The sequence below is a fragment of the Entelurus aequoreus genome, linkage group LG01 (genome assembly GCF_033978785.1).
Source record: "Entelurus aequoreus isolate RoL-2023_Sb linkage group LG01, RoL_Eaeq_v1.1, whole genome shotgun sequence".
Taxonomy (NCBI): domain Eukaryota; kingdom Metazoa; phylum Chordata; class Actinopteri; order Syngnathiformes; family Syngnathidae; genus Entelurus; species Entelurus aequoreus.
Window position 1 is genome coordinate 63,734,680 of NC_084731.1, and position 19,175 is coordinate 63,753,854.

Here is a 19,175-nt window from a genome sequence, read left to right on the forward strand (position 1 = left end):
TGAAACATTTTTGTTGTTTAAATGTGCTATATAAATAAAGTAGATAGGATTGGATTGGATCGAAGGTCACGGGCCTTGCCGCTTATGTGCAGTGATTTCTCCAGATTCTCTGAACCTTTTGATGATATTACGGAGCGTAGATGGTGAAATCCCTAAATTCCTTGCAATAGGTGGTTGAGAAATGTTGTTCTTAAACAATTTGCTCAGGCATTTCTTGATTAAGTGGTGACCCTCGCTCCATCCTTGTTTGTGAATGACTGAGCATTTCATGGAAGCTGCTTTTATACCCAATCATGGCACCCACCTGTTCCCAATTGGCCTGTTCACCTGTGGGATGTTCCAAGTAAGTGAAAATATATATATATATATATATATATATATATATATATATATATATATATATATATATATATATATATATATATATATATATATATATATATATATATATATATATATATATATATATATATATATATATATATATATATATATATATATATATATATATATATATATATGTATATTTAAAGACACAATTGTGTTGTAGGTGACTAAGTATATCATTATTACCTATTACTTAAAAACACTAAGTTTTTTTCACTAAATTCCGTTTTTTTTGCTCCTTTTTCTTACACTTTTACTGTTTTATTTCAAAAGATGCTATTTTTTGAAAATACACAACTTTAAAAATGTTAGCAGACACATTAGCTGTAGTCGCACAAAGTATCGATGTCGGATCGGTATCGCCGACACCGGACCAAATTTTACTTGGTATCAGATGGGAAAGACAATCAGTGGTATCGCACATCAGACTGTGTGGAGTGTTGCTAATAATTTTATTTTCATACTGTATGTAGCTAAAAAGGGTCAGTAAACACAATTAATTGGCTGTTATCTACCGCCCCCCTGGGCCCTATGCGGACTTTATCAGGGAATTCTCAGAGTTCGTCGCTGATCTAGTGACACACGCCTACAATATAATTATAATGGGGGACTTTAATATCCATGTGAATACCCCATCAGACCCTCCGTGCATGGCGCTCCAGACTATAATTGATAGCTGTGGTCTTGCACAGATAATAAATGAACCCACGCATCGCAACAGTAATACGATAGATCTAGTGCTTGTCAGGGATGTCACTACCTCCAAAGTTATGATACTCCTGTATACTAAAGTAATGTCTGATCGTTACCTTACATAATTCGAAGTTCTGACTCATTGTCAACAAGCTAATAATAATAATAACTGCTTTAGCAGCCGCAACATTAATGTTACCACAACGATGACTCTTGCTGGCCTACTGCCTTCGGTAATGGCGCCATGTCGTTGTGGCTTGTGCAGCCCTTTGAGACACTCGTGATTTAGGGCTATATGGTAAATTATAAATGGGTTATACTTGTATAGTGCTTTTCTACCTTCAAGGTACTCAAAGCTCTTTGACACTATTTCCACATTCACCCATTCACACGCACATTCACACACTGATGGCAGGAGCTGCCATGCAAGGCCCTAACCACCACCCAACAGGAGCAAGGGTGAAGTGTCTTGCTCAAGGACACAACTGACGTGACGAGGTTGGTAGAAGGTGGGAAATGAACCAGGAACCCTCAGGTTGCTGGCACGGCCAATCTCCCAACCACGCCACGCCATCCCCCACGCCATATAAGTAAACATTGATTGATTGATTGAATTTATGCCACATCAATATGGAATGCACTCCCAACAGGTGTAAAAGAAAGTGCATCTCTATCATCCTTCAAAACCTCACTAAAAGAACACCTCCAGTCAACTACAACCCTAGCCTAACCCCCTTCCCCCACCACATCCCACCTCCCCGGATTGTAAATAATCAAATGTAAATAATCAAATGTATATACTTGTTCTTATGCTTTCTGAGCTCACTATGGTCACCGCTCGCTGTACATATCCTTCCAAGTCAGACCTACACTGTTTCAATGTCCATTTCTCAGATTATATAATTGTTGATGACTGAAGTGCTGATAGCAACCCAACATAACCCCCCCCCCCCCACACACACACACACACACACACACACCGTCCCAACCCCCTCCACATCCCACCCCCCGGATTGTAAATAATGTAAATAATTCAATATATATACTCTGATGATTAACTTGTGTGATGACTGTATTATGCTGATAGTATATATTTGTACCATGAATTGATTAACGTGGACCCCGACTTAAACAAATTGAAAAACTTATTCGGGTGTTACCATTTAGTGGTCAATTGTACGGAATATGTACTGTACTGTACAATCTACTAATAAAAGTTTCAATCAATCAATCAAGACCATGTGGGTTTAGTTTGCAGTGATGTAGAATTACACTGACATATTTTTGTTATATTTTTACCATCAAGTTTCTTGAGTAAATAGAAAAGAAACAGCTTTTAACATAATACAAGGCATATATATTGTAATATCTGTGATATTTGCATTAGTGTACTGTGTCTTTAAGGGTTTGGGGAACGCGCATGCGCGGGTGAGTTGGCGGAGAACTTGAGGGTGTGTGAGCGTGAGTTGTGGCTAACAGCAGCTCTTGTATGTGTGTGCGTTACTTTTTTGAACTACAACGAGTTACCGCTTGTTAATAAAGCGATTGAGCAGCGCATCCTTGTCTGTGTGACTCTTTCTCCACTGCGGGGCATTACATTGGTGTCAGAAGTGCTTCGATTTCAACCCGCTGCCGCCCGCATTGTGGAGCGAGGATGTTCGCCGACCGCAGCGCTCCAGTGAAGGTAGAGAGAGGAACTGGAGAGTGTGCGATTGACATGCCGGACGCAGTTTGCGTCGAGCACAGACGCCATGAAGCCAGTGTTTCGCGCCACATGGACAACAGTACCGCCATGACAGAGCGGCGTCATGATGCAGGAGCGCATGCGCCGCCGCCGCCGAATGTAAACAAACATGGCGGCGGCCATGAGTTTGTGTGGGAAGCATTGAGGACGCTGAAGTTTTCCGGGAAAGGAAGCTGGGAAGCTTATAAAATTCAGTTTGAGCTTGTGGCTAATAAAGCAGGCTGGACTGAGGAGGTGAGGGCAATACAGTTGGCTTTGTCACTGACGGAAGAAGCTGCGTCCTGTTTGCTCCTGCTGAACCCGGAAGAGAGACTTGATTACAGTGCGCTGCTTGCTGCACTGCAAAGGCGTTTTGGAGAGTTTGACTTGAGGGACTCTTTACGCTGTGAGTTTAAGCAACGTGTCAGACTACCGGGTGAGTCGCTTCGGTGCTTTGCTCATGGGATTGAGAGGCTGGGTCGGCGTGCGTATATCGGAATGCCGAACGCAATCCAAAACGAACTGATACGTGATCAATTCATCCAAGCACTTAAACCGGATGAACTGCGCTTGCGCATCCAGCTCGCCCACCCCACAGCCCTGGCAGATGCACTCGAACTTGCTATGGAGAGAGAGATCGCCACTGGGGCAGCACTTGAGACATTTTCCCGCCCAGTTTCGGCTGCATCGTTTACGCAGGAAGCTGAACAAAGACCGGCGTGGGTGGAGGAACTTGTATGTGCGCTGCAGACCCGCCCAACACAGTATGAGGAAAAGAAGTACAGACGAGCGTGCACTGCTGTCTGCTGGGGGTGTGGACAACTTGGCCACCTGCTGCGACGCTGTCCAAATAGGAAGGACCAGCAGGGAAACGGGAGAGGGTCTGTGTAGCCCGGACGACACCGACCCCTTTAGCCAGTTACCGGGAGCACCAGCCCTTGAGTGACGAGACTGTTGTGACTGTGGGCTGGACAGAAGTGGGGGACCCATGTCATGTTTTCGTGCAGATTGGGGGCGTGGCCTGCACAGCCCTGGTGGATACTGGATCTTCAGCCACGTTGTTCCAGCTGGAACCGTTTTAGAACCAAGTCTCACCAGATTAAAGACAGTGACAGGGCAAATAGCCCAGATGAAAGGCAGAGCGACGTTTATGTTCGTAATCGGAGGCTTGTCAGCGACATTTTCCGCTTGGGTGGCGGATGTGAGCGACCCATGTATACTTGGTCGAGACTTTTTGAAAGCCACAAGATGTGTAATAGACCTGGGGTCTGCGGTGCTCGTTTTGCCGAGTGGCCAGCGAGTAAAGCTGACCGCTCCCACTGAACGGACTGTGGCTGTGTCCGTCAACACCGCAGTCACCAGTCCGACAACCTGGGAAGAGGCTGTCAGGCCCCCCATAGAGAGGGATGAGGCAATCAGGGAGCTCGCAGCCAAGAGGACACCATCCACCACGCAGCAGCCACCGGTAATGGGGGCAGAGTCCGCTCGCCCTGAAGAATCAAGTCCAAAGTGGGGGGCGACGTCATCCGGGCCGTCCACAACAGTAGCGCTAAACCAACAACGGCAAAATGAGGACCGGACAGTAGCGGTCCGCTCCATCTGGGAAAAGAACTGCGTCAGCCTCGAAGGGGAGCAGCGCGAGCAGCTGTGGCACGTATTGTGGGACTTTAAGGACATTTTCGCCCTCAATGAAAATGAGGTGGGTCTCACCCATCTGGTTGAACACCACATCGACACTGGGGATGCACGGCCAGTCAAGGTGCGCCCCCGTCGCCTTCCCATGATCCGGCAGGAGGCGGCTGATAGAGAGGTCCACGCCATGCTCGAGGCAGGAATCATAGAACCCTCTGACAGTCCGTGGGGGTCTGCCGTGGTCATGGTTCCCAGGAAGAACAGCACAAGACCGCGGTTCTGTGTGGATTACAGGCCGCTGAATAAGGTGACAAAAAAGGATTGTTACCCACTCCCGCGGGTCGATGAGACGTTGGACCTGGTCTCGGGGTCCTCGTGGTTCTCGTCGCTCGACCTGCGCAGTGGATACTGGCAGGTCCCACTCACCCCTGAGTCACGACAGAAGACAGCGTTCTGCACCACCAGGGGCCACTGGCAATTCAAGGTCATGAGCTTTGGGCTCTGCAACGCACCAGGGACATTTGAGTGACTGATGGACACAGTGCTCGCTAACATCCCCAGGCAAGAGTGCTTGGTCTACTTGGACGATGTCCTCGTCCATGGACGGTCCTTTCAGTCAGCCCTTGATTCCTTGAGGCTGGTACTGGAAAGGATTGCAGCAGCTGGACTGAAACTCCACCCAGAGAAGTGCCATTTCATGCGGCGTGAGGTGGAGTTTCTGGGCCACAAGGTGGACGGGAGCGGCATCAGCACACTGGAGGAGAAGATCAGCGCTCTCAGAGACTGGCCAATTCCGAAGGACCAAAAGCAGCTAAAAAGCTTCTTGGGACTTGCCTCATATTATCGGCATTTTGTAAAGGGATTTTCCGGCAGTGGCGCACCGTTGTTTAGCCTCCTTCAGAACGATCAGATGTTCGTGTGGACGCCGGACTGTCACGAGGCATTTTCTGGCTTCAAGAAGGCCCTCATAAATGCTCCTGTCCTCACTACTCCAGACCCCCCTAAACCTTTTGTGTTGGATACGGACGCCAGTAATGTTGGAATGGGCGCGGTGCTGTCGCAGGTGGGCCCAGAATGTGAACGGGTGGTGGCTTACTTCAGCCGCACCTTCAACAAGAGTGAGCGGCGGTACTGTGTGACCAGACATGAACTGTTAGCTGTTGTGTTGGCTGTACGCCATTTCAAGTACTACTTGTGTGGCGTGTCCTTCACCATCAGAACAGACCATGCAGCACTTCAATGGCTGATGTCGTTTCGTGAACCAGAGGGTCAGGTGGCGCGATGGCTGGAGGAGCTGCAGTCTTTCCACTTTAGTGTGTGTCATCGTGCTGGGGCGCAGCACGCCAATGCAGACGCTCTCTCTCGGCGGCCGTGTGCTATTGATGGCTGTAGCTACTGTGACCGGCGAGACGTCAGAGAGAAGGAGCTGCGCGGAGATGAGACCGCTGACGGGCCTTCATGCTGCACCTTGGAGACTGTGGACGCTGCAGAATGGGCGGCCAGGCAAGGGGAAGACAGCGATCTCAAACCAGTGCGGCAATGGGTCCAGAGTGGTAGGAGACCACCCTGGGATGGCGTGTTGGGGCTGTCAGTCGGCACCAAGGGCCTGTGGAGTAAGTTTGCTGTGCTGCGCATCAGGGACGACGTACTGCAGCGTGCGTGGAAGGAGCCGGCCACCGGGGAGGAGAGATGGCAGGTGGTGGTACCGAAGACTCTGAGGGACGCAGTGCTGAAGGCGTGTCATGGGGGCACGGGCTCAGGGCATTTTGGCAGCACAAAGACGCTCCGTCGGTTGCGCCAAGGGTTCTACTGGGGTCAGCACCGGCGGGACGTGGAGGACTTCTGTCGGCGCTGTGATGAGTGCGCAGCCTACAAGGGACCCCAGGACCGGTCACACGCACCGCTACAGCAGCAAGGGGTTGGAGCACCCATGGAGAGAGTAGCTGTGGACATTATGGGCCCTTTTCCCGTAACAGACAGAGGAAACAAGTATGTGCTTTGCGCGATGGATTATTTTACTAAGTGGCCGGAGGCGTACGCACTGCCGAACCAAGAAGCGGAGACAGTGGCTGATGCCTTACTGGAGGGCATGTTCAGTCGCTTTGGAACGGCAGATATCCTCCACAGCGACCAGGGCAGGAATTTTGAATCCAGGGTTTTTGCTGCCCTGTGTGAAAGACTGGACATGCAAAAGACACGCACGACTCCCTTGCATCCGCAAAGTGATGGACTAGTGGAGCGGTTTAACCGCACCATGCAGCAGCAGCTAGCCATCCTCACCGCCAACCATCAGCATGACTGGGACCGGCATATTCCACTAGTGCTGATGGCATACCGTTCCGCGGTTCAAAGTTCCACAAGCTGCACCCCTGCCAAACTGATGTTGGGTCGGGAGATCCGGACACCTGCTGAGTTGGCGTTTGGGAGACCACCAGGCAGTACCGAGGATCGGCCGGGACTGGAGTACGCTCGGAAGTTGCAGGATCGGATGGAAGCGGCACATTCCTTCGCACGAGACCAGTTGGGGAAGGCTGGTTTGAGGCAAAAGAGGAACCATGACGTGCGGAGCAAGGGCCGGGACTTTACGCCTGACGAGCTGGTCTGGGTGTACACACCCAAAAGGAAAAAAGGACGTTGCCCCAAGTTGGACAGTCATTGGGACGGTCCGTGTAGGGTGCTTGAGAGGGTGGGGGAAGTAGTCTACAGAGTTGCAGTGCTCCCTAAGGGCCGAAAAGTTGTCCTGCATAGAGACCGTTAGGCACCCTACAGGGGCAGAGTAGTTCCTCAGTTTGAGACGGCGCCTGCCTCACCAGATGGCAATGGACAGTTAGTGGATCAAGGTTCCCCATATTCCACCATTGTCGTCCCTGTTCAGCCGCTAGCGCCACGTGTTGATGGACCTGAGTCAGAACAGGGCCGGCCACAAAGACAGAGGCGTAGACCGCCGAGGTTCAGGGATTTTCTTGTTGACCCCTCGGGGCGAGGGGCTTCATAAAGGGGGAGGCAGTGTAATATCTGTGATATTTGCATTAGTGTACTGTGTCTTTAAGGGTTTGGGGAACGCGCATGCGCGGGTGAGTTGGCGGAGAACTTGAGGGTGTGTGAGCGTGAGTTGTGGCTAACAGCAGCTCTTGTATGTGTGTGCGTTACTTTTTTTAACTACAACGAGTTACCGCTTGTTAATAAAGCGATTGAGCAGCGCATCCTTGTCTGTGTGACTCCTTCTCCACTGCGGGGCATTACAATATATATATATATATCAGTGGCGTGCGGTGACGTTCATGTCAGGTGAGGCACTGACTTCTTCACAGTCAGATTTACAAACATATGAACCCTAAAGAGTATGTTATTCACAATTTGATTGGCAGCAGTTAACGGGTTATGTTTAAAAGCTCATACCAGCATTCTTCCCTGCTTGGCACTCAGCATCAAGGGTTGGAATTGGGGGTTAAATCACCAAAAATTATTCCCAGGCACGGCGCCGCTGCTGCCCACTGCTCCCCTCACCTCCCAGGGGGTGAACAAGGGGAAGGGTCAAATGCCGAGTACAAATTTCACCACACCTAGTGTGCGTGTGACAATCATTGGTACTTTAACCTAACTTTAACTTTACACTTACAAACTGTAGCACACAATAAAGCACATTTAATTAAAAAAACGTTATTATGGTCTTACCTTTACTTATAAATGCGGGAGCGTTGTGAATGAATGAAATATGAAATCTGCGCTGCATTCTGCAGGTGTACCTAATGTTGTGTCCCTGTTCACGGCTCCTCCGGCGCGCCGCGCGAGCATTGTTGTTTTTGCACTTTTGGCTTCTTGTTAAGTGACTTTTTTTGGGTGGATTCGGTCTTGCACGTGGAGGGTTTGGGTGTGGGCTTTGGTTGGTGTGGCGCTCCCGTCGGGCGATGCATTCTGCGGCGGGAGTGTTAACCGGCACCAGGAGGCGGGGTTATGAGACGAGCCTCACACAGTGTGTCTTGGCAGCAGATTTATGATCGCTCAGCACTAAAAATACGTTACACACATGCAGTTGTTGACAAAATACACTGTACATTATATACCTCAGCTAACTAAACTATGGAAATGTATAATCTAATTCATATAGCAATACGGTCTCACTGCACAGCAAGCCAGCAGTTAGCCGAGTCATTGCGCACAATCCATGTTGAGGGCGAGGCACAACGCAGTGACGTGCCTCAACTGGCTGCTGGTCACCGCACCGTCTCTTCTCAGTATTTGAACGGCAAATGTGAAAATAAAAATAAAAATAATCTAAAACTGGTGAAGTTAAATGGAAAATAACTTTAGTATAATCACTGGATACATATAACAATTTAATGTTTTTTTTTCTTTTTACTTTTTTTTTCTTTCCATGATGGCAGGTGAGGCCGTGCCTCCCCTGCCTCTAGTGACTGCACGCCACTGATATATATATATATATATATATATATATATATATATATATATATATATATATATATATATATATATATATATATATATATATATATATATATATATATATATATATATATATATATATATATATATATATATATATATATATATATATATATATATATATATGTATGTATATATATATATATATATATATATATATATATATATATATATATATATATATATATATATATATATATATATATATATATATATATATATATATATATATATATATATATATATATATATATTTGTGTGTGTGTGTGTGTGTGTGTGTGCGTGTGTGTGTGTGTGTGTGTGTCTGTGTGTGTGCGTGTGTGTTTGTGTCTGTGTCTAATGGAAAAACGGTACAAGTTAATTTCATATTTTGTTATCAAAAACGGGTTATTTGGTCTGACGCATGCGCACTGGAACATACATATGACGTCACCGTATAATCTCGCGAGATGTGCCGACCAGCGAGGCTGCCGAGATATCAGATGACTATCGCTGGTATTTGTCAACGAAACTCGCCAGCGCGCTAACATGTCTCGGAATAATAAACAATTTAGAGACCTTTCTGTTTTTTATGTCACTATGTAAGCCATACGGTGACGGTGTATTCTTACCACACATTTTCACTTTCATTCGGACGAGGGGATACGAGTCTTCTGAGAAGGTAAAACAAGGTATTTTCGCAGGATTAGCGTCACCGCGTTCGCACGGTTTTCACTTTTGTTTTCACACTAAGAAAAAACCGGTGGTTTCTCATCAGAATCGATTCTGATGAGAAATATTAATGTGAATGTCACTAATCGGCTGTCGATGTGCGAAATGCCTGTTTGGAATGCATTAATGCCACTTTATTAAGTACACTGGTAGGCTAGCTAGCAGCTTCGGCTAACCGGTAACATTCTCTGAAAAAAAAGTGATGTTTTAAAACAAAGCGAATGTTTAAGTTAAAGTTAAAGTACCAATGATTGTCACACACAAACTAGGTGTGGTGAAATTTGTCCTCTGCATTTGACCCATCCCCTGTTCACTCCTTGGGAGGTGAGAGGAGCAGTAAGCAGCAGTGGTGGCCGCGCCCGGGAATAATTTTTGGTGATTTAACCCCCAATTCCAACTCTTGATGCTGAGTGCCAAGCAGGGAGGTGATGGCTCCCGTTTTTATAGTCTTTGGGGTTTGAACTCACAACCTACCCATCTCAGGGCGGACACTCTAACCACTAGGCCACATTTTAATAAACTAGAAGAGGCAATTCCTGAAGGAATTGCGTGTGGATGCTCCAATGCTGAAGTTGAAGTGGAATGCTGACGGAATGTAGTATGAATGTAAGAATAATTTGAATCAGGGATGTCCAATAATGGCTTTTTGCCGATATCCGATATTCTGATATTGTCCAATTCTTAATTACAGATACCGATATCAACCGATACTGATATCAACCGATACCGATATATACAGTCGTGGAATTAACACATTGTTATGCCTAATTTGGACAACCAGGTATGGTGAAGATAAGGTCCTTTTTAAAAAAAAATAAGTAAAATAAGATAAATAAATGAACATTTTCTTGAATAAAAAAGAAAGTAAAACAATATAAAAACTGTTACATAGAAACTAGTAATTAATGAAAATGAGTAAAATTAACTGTTAAAGGTTAGTACTATTAGTGGACCAGCAGCACGCACAATCATGTGTGCTTACGGACTGTATCCCTTGCAGACTGTATTGATATATATTGACATATAATGTAGGAACCAGAATATTAATAACAGAAAGAAACAACCCATTTGTGTGAATGAGTGTAGTGGGGGAGGGAGGTTTGTTGGGTTGGTGTACTAATTGTAAGTGTATCTTGTGTTTTTTATGTTGATTTAATAAAAAAAAGATGAAGAAAAAAAAATGATATCGATAATTTTAAAAAACGATACCGATAATTTCCGATATTACATTTTAAAGCATTTAACCGCAGATAATATCGGCAGGCCGATATTATCGGACATCTCTAGTTTGAATGTTGGAATGGTTTGAAAAAAGTGAATTGTGCAACCTGGAAAAATGTCCCATTCACTTCAATGGGAACTTCCTGGAATTGTGGGGATTTTTGGGAAAAGCAGGATTTTTTTGAAAATGATTAGGAGCGTGACTGTCCTGATTGAGCTGAATTGGTTGGTGTTGGTTGGCAAGAAATGTTGACGTGGTAAATGGTATTAGGGAATTTCGGAAAAATCTGGAATTTTTTTTAACTTGGAAAAAGGGTAGTTTAAATTTCCAGAATGGTGGAATGTGTTGAAGAATGTGGAGATTGTGGAACTTTGAAGAATGTCCCATTCATTTCAATGGGAATTTCCCCAAAAATAGGGAAAGCGGGAATTTTTTGGAAAATGGTCAAAAACTTGAATGAGCTGAATTGGTTGGTGTTGGAATTGTTTAAATCGGGCAATAAATTTTGACGTGGTAAATGGTATTAGGGAATTTCGGGAAAATCTGGAAATTTTTGGAAAAGGGGTCGTTTGAATTTCCAGAATGGTGGAATGTGTTGAAGGTGGAATGGGTTGAAGAATGTGGGAATTGTGGAACTTTGAAGAATCTCCCATTCATTTCAATGGGGATTTTTGGGAAAAGCAGGATTTTTTAAAAAATGATTAGGAGATTGAATGTCCTAAATGGGCTGAATTGGTTGGTGTTGGAATTGTTTAAATCGGGCAAGAAATTTGAATTTCCAGAATGGTGGAATGGGTTGAAGAATGTTAGAATTGTTAAACTTTGAAGAATCTCCCATTCATTTCAATGGGAACTTCCTGGAATTTGGGGGATTTTTGGGAAAAGCGGGATTTTAAAAAAAATTATTAGGAGCGTGAATGTCCTGAATAAGCTGAATTGGTTGGTGTTGGAATTGTTTAAATCGGGCAAGAAATGTTGACGTGTTAAATGGTATTAGGTAATTTCGGGAAAATCAGGAAGTTTTTTTAACTTGGAAAAAAGGTAGTTTGAATTTCCAGAATGGTGGAATGTGTTGAAGAATGTGGGGATTGTGGAACTTTGAAGAATGTCCCATTCATTTCAATGGGAATTTACCAAAAAATAGGGGAAGCGGGAATTTTTTTGAAAATGGTCAAAAACTTGAATGGTCCTGAATGAGTTGAAATGGTTGGCTTTGGAATTTTTCAAATCGGTCGAGAAATGTTGAAGTAGTAACATGTTGAATTGAGAAATGTTATTACGGAATTCCTGGAATTTCGGGAAAACCGGGAATTCTTCCAGTTCAAAAAACAACTGTGTTTTACGTCCTGATTAAGAGTAATGTTTTGACGGTGGAAGGGTTGAAATGCGTTGAAGAATGTGGAAGGAGTAGTCTCCAAAAAAAAGGGTGGAAATGGTGGAAGTTTGAAAAATGGCCAATTCGTTTTGAATGGGAAAAATGTCCCGGAAAACCTGGAATTCTGGGAAATCCGGGAATTTTTGGAATTTGTCAAGGGAAAGCCCGCGATTCCCGAATAGGCTGAACAGTTTGAAGTTGGAACGGTTTGAATCGGGTGAACAATGTGGAAGATAGATTGCGCCCAAATCTGGAGAAGAAGAATAAGTTGAATAATAATAAATAGATGAATTTTGGTGTAGAAAACCATGCGTGAATGTTTTGGAGCATTCACACAATTAGCTTCTACTTTTTTTATATATATACTTTGAGCGAGTATACCGGTAGAGCTTACTGTTGTGTTTGTTGACCCCAGTAAATGTTGTATATTAGTATTTTACATAAAAAACGGGTTTACATTAAGATTAAGATTAAAGATTAAAGTACCAATGATTGTCACACACACACTTAGATGTGGTGAAATTTGTCCTCTGCATTTGTCCCATCCCCTTGGGGAGCAGTGGGCAGCAGCGGCGCCGCGCCCGGGAATCATTTTGGTGATTTAACCCCCAACTCCAACCCTTTGTTGCTGAGTGCCAAGCAGGGAGGTTATGGGTCCCATTTTTATAGTCTTTGGTATGACTCGGCTGGGATTTGAACTCCAACCTACCGATCTCAGGGCGGACACTCTAACCACTAGCATAATATATGTACATTTTTTGTATTCATAACACTCTAAGGCAGTGGTTCTCAAACTTTTTCCAAGTACCACCTAAAAAAAAACTTGGTTCTCCATGCACCACAATAATGACCAACATTAAAATACAGTAGCATAGTAGGCCTAAGTATTCATTAAAACAAGTGTGAGGTTTCATTTAATATTTTCTGCCACTGTAACGTGAAACACGGTTTCAATATAGGAAAATAAAACAATGTACTCAAATCAAGGGATTCTGTGGCGTACCATTATTTATAGGCGCAACTCAGTTTGACAATCACTACTCTAAAGCACAGGTGTCAAACCCAAGGGCGGGGGACCAGATCTGGCCCGCTACGTCATTTTATATGGGCCGTGAAAGCCTGGAAACAGCATACGTCAATGAAGTACTTAATCTTAATGCATGCGTATCTTATATATATTTTATATATAATAGTGCAACAAATATATTATCATATAGTCTATTTTTTTTAATTTATTTTGTAAATAATTAAATATCTGCCCAACTTTTTAAAGCAAGTTACCCATCAAATTGTACACTGTAAAAATGACACAGTATTTTACAGTAAACTTCTGGTGACTAAATTGTCAAATTTTTATCTGTAAATTTAGGGTACTTTTTACATCACAATACTGTTAATGGAAAAACAGTACCACTTTTTTACAGAAACATTCTGGCAACGGAGCTGCCGTTTTTCCATTTGCAGTAATACACTGTAAAAACAACAGTCGTAGATTTTAGGGTAATAAAAAATTGGCAGCTTGTTTGTTGGAAATTTACAGTAAAAAACAGTGCCATATACAGTAATATTCTGTAAAGCAGGGGTTCTTTACCTTTTTCACCTCAGGACCCAACTTTTCCACTACAAATATTAACACTGAATTAGTAATCTTACTCTAGATTCTAATGGTATTTAAAAATCATATCTAACCTACGTACAGGTAAACCTTGTCAAATGAAATCAAAACACGTGTTAATCACAAATATTATTATCAAGGCTTTGGTCAGACTGATTACAAAAAATAAAAATTAATCAAACATACTGTAAAAGAAGGCACTCATAAAAACCGATGAGGAATAAATGTACTTACAAATATGTTGTGAAAAAATGTTGTTCTTTTTCTTACTGTATTTTCAGCACTATAAGGCGCACCGGATTATAAGGCGCACCTTCAATGAATGGCATATTTAAAAACTTTGTTCATATATAAAGCACACCGGATTATAAGGCGCACCTTCAATGAATGGCATATTTAAAAACGTTGTTCATATATAAGGCGCACCGGATTATAAGGCACACCTATCTCAACAAAACAGTCAGATAGGTCAGTCAAACTTTATTAATAGATTACAAACCAGCGTTCTGACAACTCTGTTCACTCCCAAAATGAATAAACAGCTGATTTACTCGTGTTACGGTAAATCAAACGCGCAATCACAAAATAGTAACAGTCAAAATAGTGTGGAGCAATAACAATATCAATAACTCAACGTTTCTCAAACGATAATGTCACACAACACAAAATAAACATGTTAAGCTCACTTTATAAAGTTATTCCTCCTTCACGAATCCCTCGAATTCTTCTTCTTCAGTGTCCGAATTAAACAGTTGGGCGAATACGGCATCCAAAATGGCCGACTCCGTCTCGTCGAAGTCGTCATTAATGGAGTCAGTGTCGCTACTGTTGTCCAGCAGTTCAGTGACAATTCCTGCCTTCCTGAAAGCTCGGACCACAGTTGAGACTGAATCAGCCCAGGCATTTACGATCCACTGGCAGATAGTGGCGTATGTCGTCCGGCGCTGTCTCCGTCTTGGTGAACGTGTGTTCGCCTTCTGTCATCCACTGTTCCCACGCAGTTAGCAGTCTAGCTTCAAATGCCCTGTTGACACCAATATCTAGCGGCTGTAGTTCTTTTGTCAATCCACCCGGAATGACGACGAATATTGAATTAAGCGCGTAAGCGTGTCTCTTAATGTGATGTTATGAGCTAGGCTAGGGAATAGAACAACTACACTACCCAGCATGCAACGGGAGTGACGAGCCCTGAGAAGCGTTTTTGTCCGTCGCCAAGACTCGCCATGCCGGCAGTTAGAATGTGGTTATGAGCACGCTGTGAGTAAACGTTGAGAACTCAGCCAACACGCCTCGTCTGCATTATTTATAATTAGACAGACAACACACTTAATAGGAGCCATTTTGGGGTCTTTACATAAACACACAAATGGAAATGAAACGTCATATATCCCAGCATGCACCGCGCGCTTCTTCTGCTACGGGGGAAAAAAGATGGCGGCTGTTTACCGTAGTTGTGAGACCTAAACTTTATGAAAATGAAGTTTGTTGTGGCTCAATATTTGTCCATATATAAGGCGCACCGGATTATAAGGCGCACTGTCAGCTTTTGACAAAATTGGAGGTTTTTAGGTGCGCCTTATAGTGCGGAAAATACTGTAAATGTCAGTCAAATTAATGTGCAAATGAAAATACAGCTTCACCACTGAAGTTATAATTTTTGCACTTAAAAAACTTTTATGACTTTAGCTGCAGACTTCTTCTGTTTGATATTGTCACTACTGCCACAAGTGGTGGAAAAGTGTATTACAACTGAGGACCACATCTGAGAAACAGATATTATTGGCGTCCCTCTGAAATCAGATGCCTTTTACAGCATTCGTAAAAACTGTAATTGAATGCTAAAGCAAATGTGTAATAATTTAATCAGGCAAATCTTTATCTATTTACTAGATTATTCCCTGGTACTGTTCGAGCGGCCCTGTGCGGGCAGCCATAACTGCCATGTGGCCGTCAATAAAAACATGTTTGACATCCCTGCTCTAAGGTGTCATTTCATGTTTGTCTTAAAGCAGAAAAGAAACAACCGTAAGGTACAACATAGTAAAACCATTTGCACTATGGAGGTATGACACTCAAAAATGCAAATTGTAACCATTGGAATCATTTCAGTAGTTTGAAAATATGTTAATTATCTTGTATTCTGCCTTTTTTATGCTGTTTTGCACCTCATTGGCTGGTTCTGAGTCAGGATGATTGCTACAATCTTAATTTACTGGAAGTGAGTGTTGCTTTTTGAAGCAGCAAATGTTTCGACAATGATTATTTTTTACACTGCATTTTTATAGGTTTTTTTTTTTACACAGAATTTTTTTTTTACTCTGAATTTTTATACACTGAATTTTTTTACACCGCATTTTTATAGTTATTTTTTTATACTGAATTGTTTTTCACTGATTTTTTTTTTTTTACACTGAATTGTTTTGCACTGAATTTTTTTTACACCAAATTTTGATAGTTTGTTTTACACTGAATTTTTTTTACACTGAAATATTATACACTGATTTTTTTTACAGTGAATTGTTATACACTGATTTTTTTTTACACTGAATTTAGCTCCAGCACCCCCCGCGACCCAGAAAGGGACAAGCGGTAGAAAATGAATGGATGGATGGAATTTATTTTACACTGAATTGTTATACACTGATTTTTTATACACTGAATTTTTTTACACCGCATTTTTATAGTTATTTTTTGACACTGATTTTTTTTTTACATTGAATTGTTATACACTAATTTTTTTTATTTTGATGCTTTTGTTACACTGAATTTTTATGCGCTGTTTTTATACACTGATTTTTTTTTACATTGCATTTTTATGCACTGTATTTTAAAACACTTCAATTAAATTTTCAAAATAATTTGATGTAACAAAAATTCAGTTCACAAAATTCAGTGTCAAAAAAGCTTCCGTAATAAAGAGACAAATTAAACTCCGTAGTGTGATGTCAGTTACAATGTCCAAAATGCATGGTGTCTAGGGACCGTCCTCAGTGTACTTAGTTTTAATTTAATTTTGGCTCTCTGACAGGTTTCCATAGCATTCATAAGCAGTTTCAAAGTTTCTTTTGTTAATCTTCCTACATGATACAATATCAGTCACAAGGTGTTAGACAATGTTTCTCCCCCTCAGGAGGAAAAAACATGCTAGCCACAGTGACAGCTGTGGTTAGCAATGGCAGCGCCACGTCCTCGCCGCTGGAGAACACCTCTGCATTCCCTACCTGGATTCCCGAATCTGAATCCAACATCAGCAAGCCTCATAGATGTCTCCAAGTTCTGTATGAGGACGTTGGTAACTCTAGGTAATGGCAGCTGAAACTAAAGAAGGGTCATTTCTGACACTGCCAGTGATGATTGTCTTCACCTCTCCAGGGTGCGTTTCTGGGACCTTCTCCTTCTCGTGCCTAATGTGGCTTTCTTGGTTTTCCTGATGTGGAAGCTGCCTTCAGCCAGGGCCAAGATTCGACTCACTTCCAGCCCCATCTTCATCACCTTTTACCTGCTGGTAGGACTCAAAACCACCGTCAATCTGACTTCTATTACGGTTCCTTCAGGATTTTGCTGGCTCTTTTGTCTGTGGCGCAGCCTAAAATTCTTGAATTCACGGCAGCTTTTTGGCAAAGTTGCGACTTAAGTTTTGGCGGGTTATTGACAAAAACAAATACTTTATTGATTAGGGGTGTCAAAAAAATTTTGATTTTCCAATTAATCGTGACTCTTATTTGTAGCGATTCTTAATCGATAAAAAAAATAAGAAACGACATACCCCAATCTAAACTTGTACAAACACATTGCGGTCTGAGCGACTAAGACACTTAATTGTGCACATTAAACCTACAAGCTGTGCTGTCTTAGCACAGAGTGATCGTTCTAAACTCAAATGTGTACGAGACTGAGGGGTTTTTACGGTTCCTTCAAGGACCGCTGAACAGAGTAGAATGCCACAACGTCCGCCAGGAAAAAAAAAGTGTTGCGTACTTTTCGTTTAAATTATGCTATTATATACAATTATAAAACTCAATGAACCAAAAGAAACATGTAAAACAGTGGGTTTTCTATTTATTTTAGTTATTTAAAAAAAACCTGGTCAAAACATTGCGCTGTGCGCTTGCGTACTTTTTGAGCACATGCAACAATACTGCGCTAATGATAACCGTGACAATTTTGGTCACGATAACCTTGATATGAAATTGTCATATCGTTACATCCCTGGTCCACATTTACCCTCCGCACGTTAAGATACTGTTGAGAGCTGTGTACAGCGCTATTTATTGTTGATAAATGATAGATGAGACTTTATCATCACACGTCAACATCTCGTTCAGCATTCCAAGTGATAACATGTTCCTAATTGCGTTACCGCTTATAAATGGCGGTTACATAAATACATAGAAATAGGAAGTAAATGTTTATATACTAAATTACCCAGAAGGCTCGGTGCTAAGCAATAAGAAATGAAATATTGTTACTGTATATTTTTGTGATTTAGGGATAAACACCTTCCACGCCACCCTGAGAAAACTGGTGTTTAAGTTTATATGTAGACTACAGAATTAACTTTTTATACAGATAACCAATCCTAAGTGTAGTTCTGTTATGTACCAATCCTATATATGGAAACACTGGTATCTCTGCCATTTATATAATGTGTAGATGCATTTTTATAGTAAAAATATAAAACTTAAAAAAAAAAAAATTTATTGCTGATTTTATTTATTTATTAGATTCCTTTTACTGAAAATGCACAAGCATTGTTTTAATATTATGTGATAATGCCTTTTATACTGTATTTTTTGTTTTGTTTTATGTACTGTATGTGGTTGTATATCTACTTGGATGTTGGAGTCTGCAATAAAGCTTGATATTTCTGCTTTGGCTACACAAAAAAACAAACATACGTTTTGACCGGACGTGTGCGTTTGACCGTCGCTCAGAGACAAATTTGATTGGGGAAAATGACACAAAGTGGCCAAAATGTGCAGGGAAGTTGCAGGCATCGGACAAAAGTTGCAAGGTCGCGCATATTTTGCGGGGATTGGTTGAAATTTTTGGGAATTGGCTCAAAATCGCAAAATCCTGGAAGAACTGGTATTAGTCCCTGAATGGTCAGTTCCTTTACTTGTTTTTTTATTTCCTTTCCATGAATGTGTCCGAACAACGTTGTACCGTGCAGAGTCTTAATGCACTAAACACAGCATGAATCAGAATCAGAAGAGTTTTTATTGCCATTGTTTGAGAACGGGTTCACAAACTAGGAATTTTACTTGGCGCAATCGTGCAACATATAACACAGAATAGAATAACATGAGCTGTAACTGAGCTATCAGATCTTGTTATTGTTCATGTGTCTGAT

General features: G+C 42.3%; 1 protein-coding gene across 2 annotated transcripts in view; it reads left to right on the forward strand.

Annotated features, from left to right (window-relative positions):
• Nucleotides 1-9,364: 9,364 nt before the first annotated feature.
• tpra1 (transmembrane protein, adipocyte asscociated 1) overlaps nucleotides 9,365-19,175 on the forward strand; it is a 32,093-nt gene continuing 22,282 nt past the window's right edge. Inside the window, exons 1-3 of one of the 2 annotated variants that reach the window (XM_062056152.1) lie at nucleotides 9,365-9,570; nucleotides 16,953-17,124; nucleotides 17,195-17,327. In XM_062056152.1, coding sequence (XP_061912136.1) covers nucleotides 9,471-9,570; nucleotides 16,953-17,124; nucleotides 17,195-17,327 — 405 coding nt within the window. In that variant the 5' untranslated portion in view covers nucleotides 9,365-9,470. The remainder of the gene's footprint in view (nucleotides 9,571-16,952; nucleotides 17,125-17,194; nucleotides 17,328-19,175) is intronic. The other variant, XM_062056160.1, reaches the window with a different exon arrangement.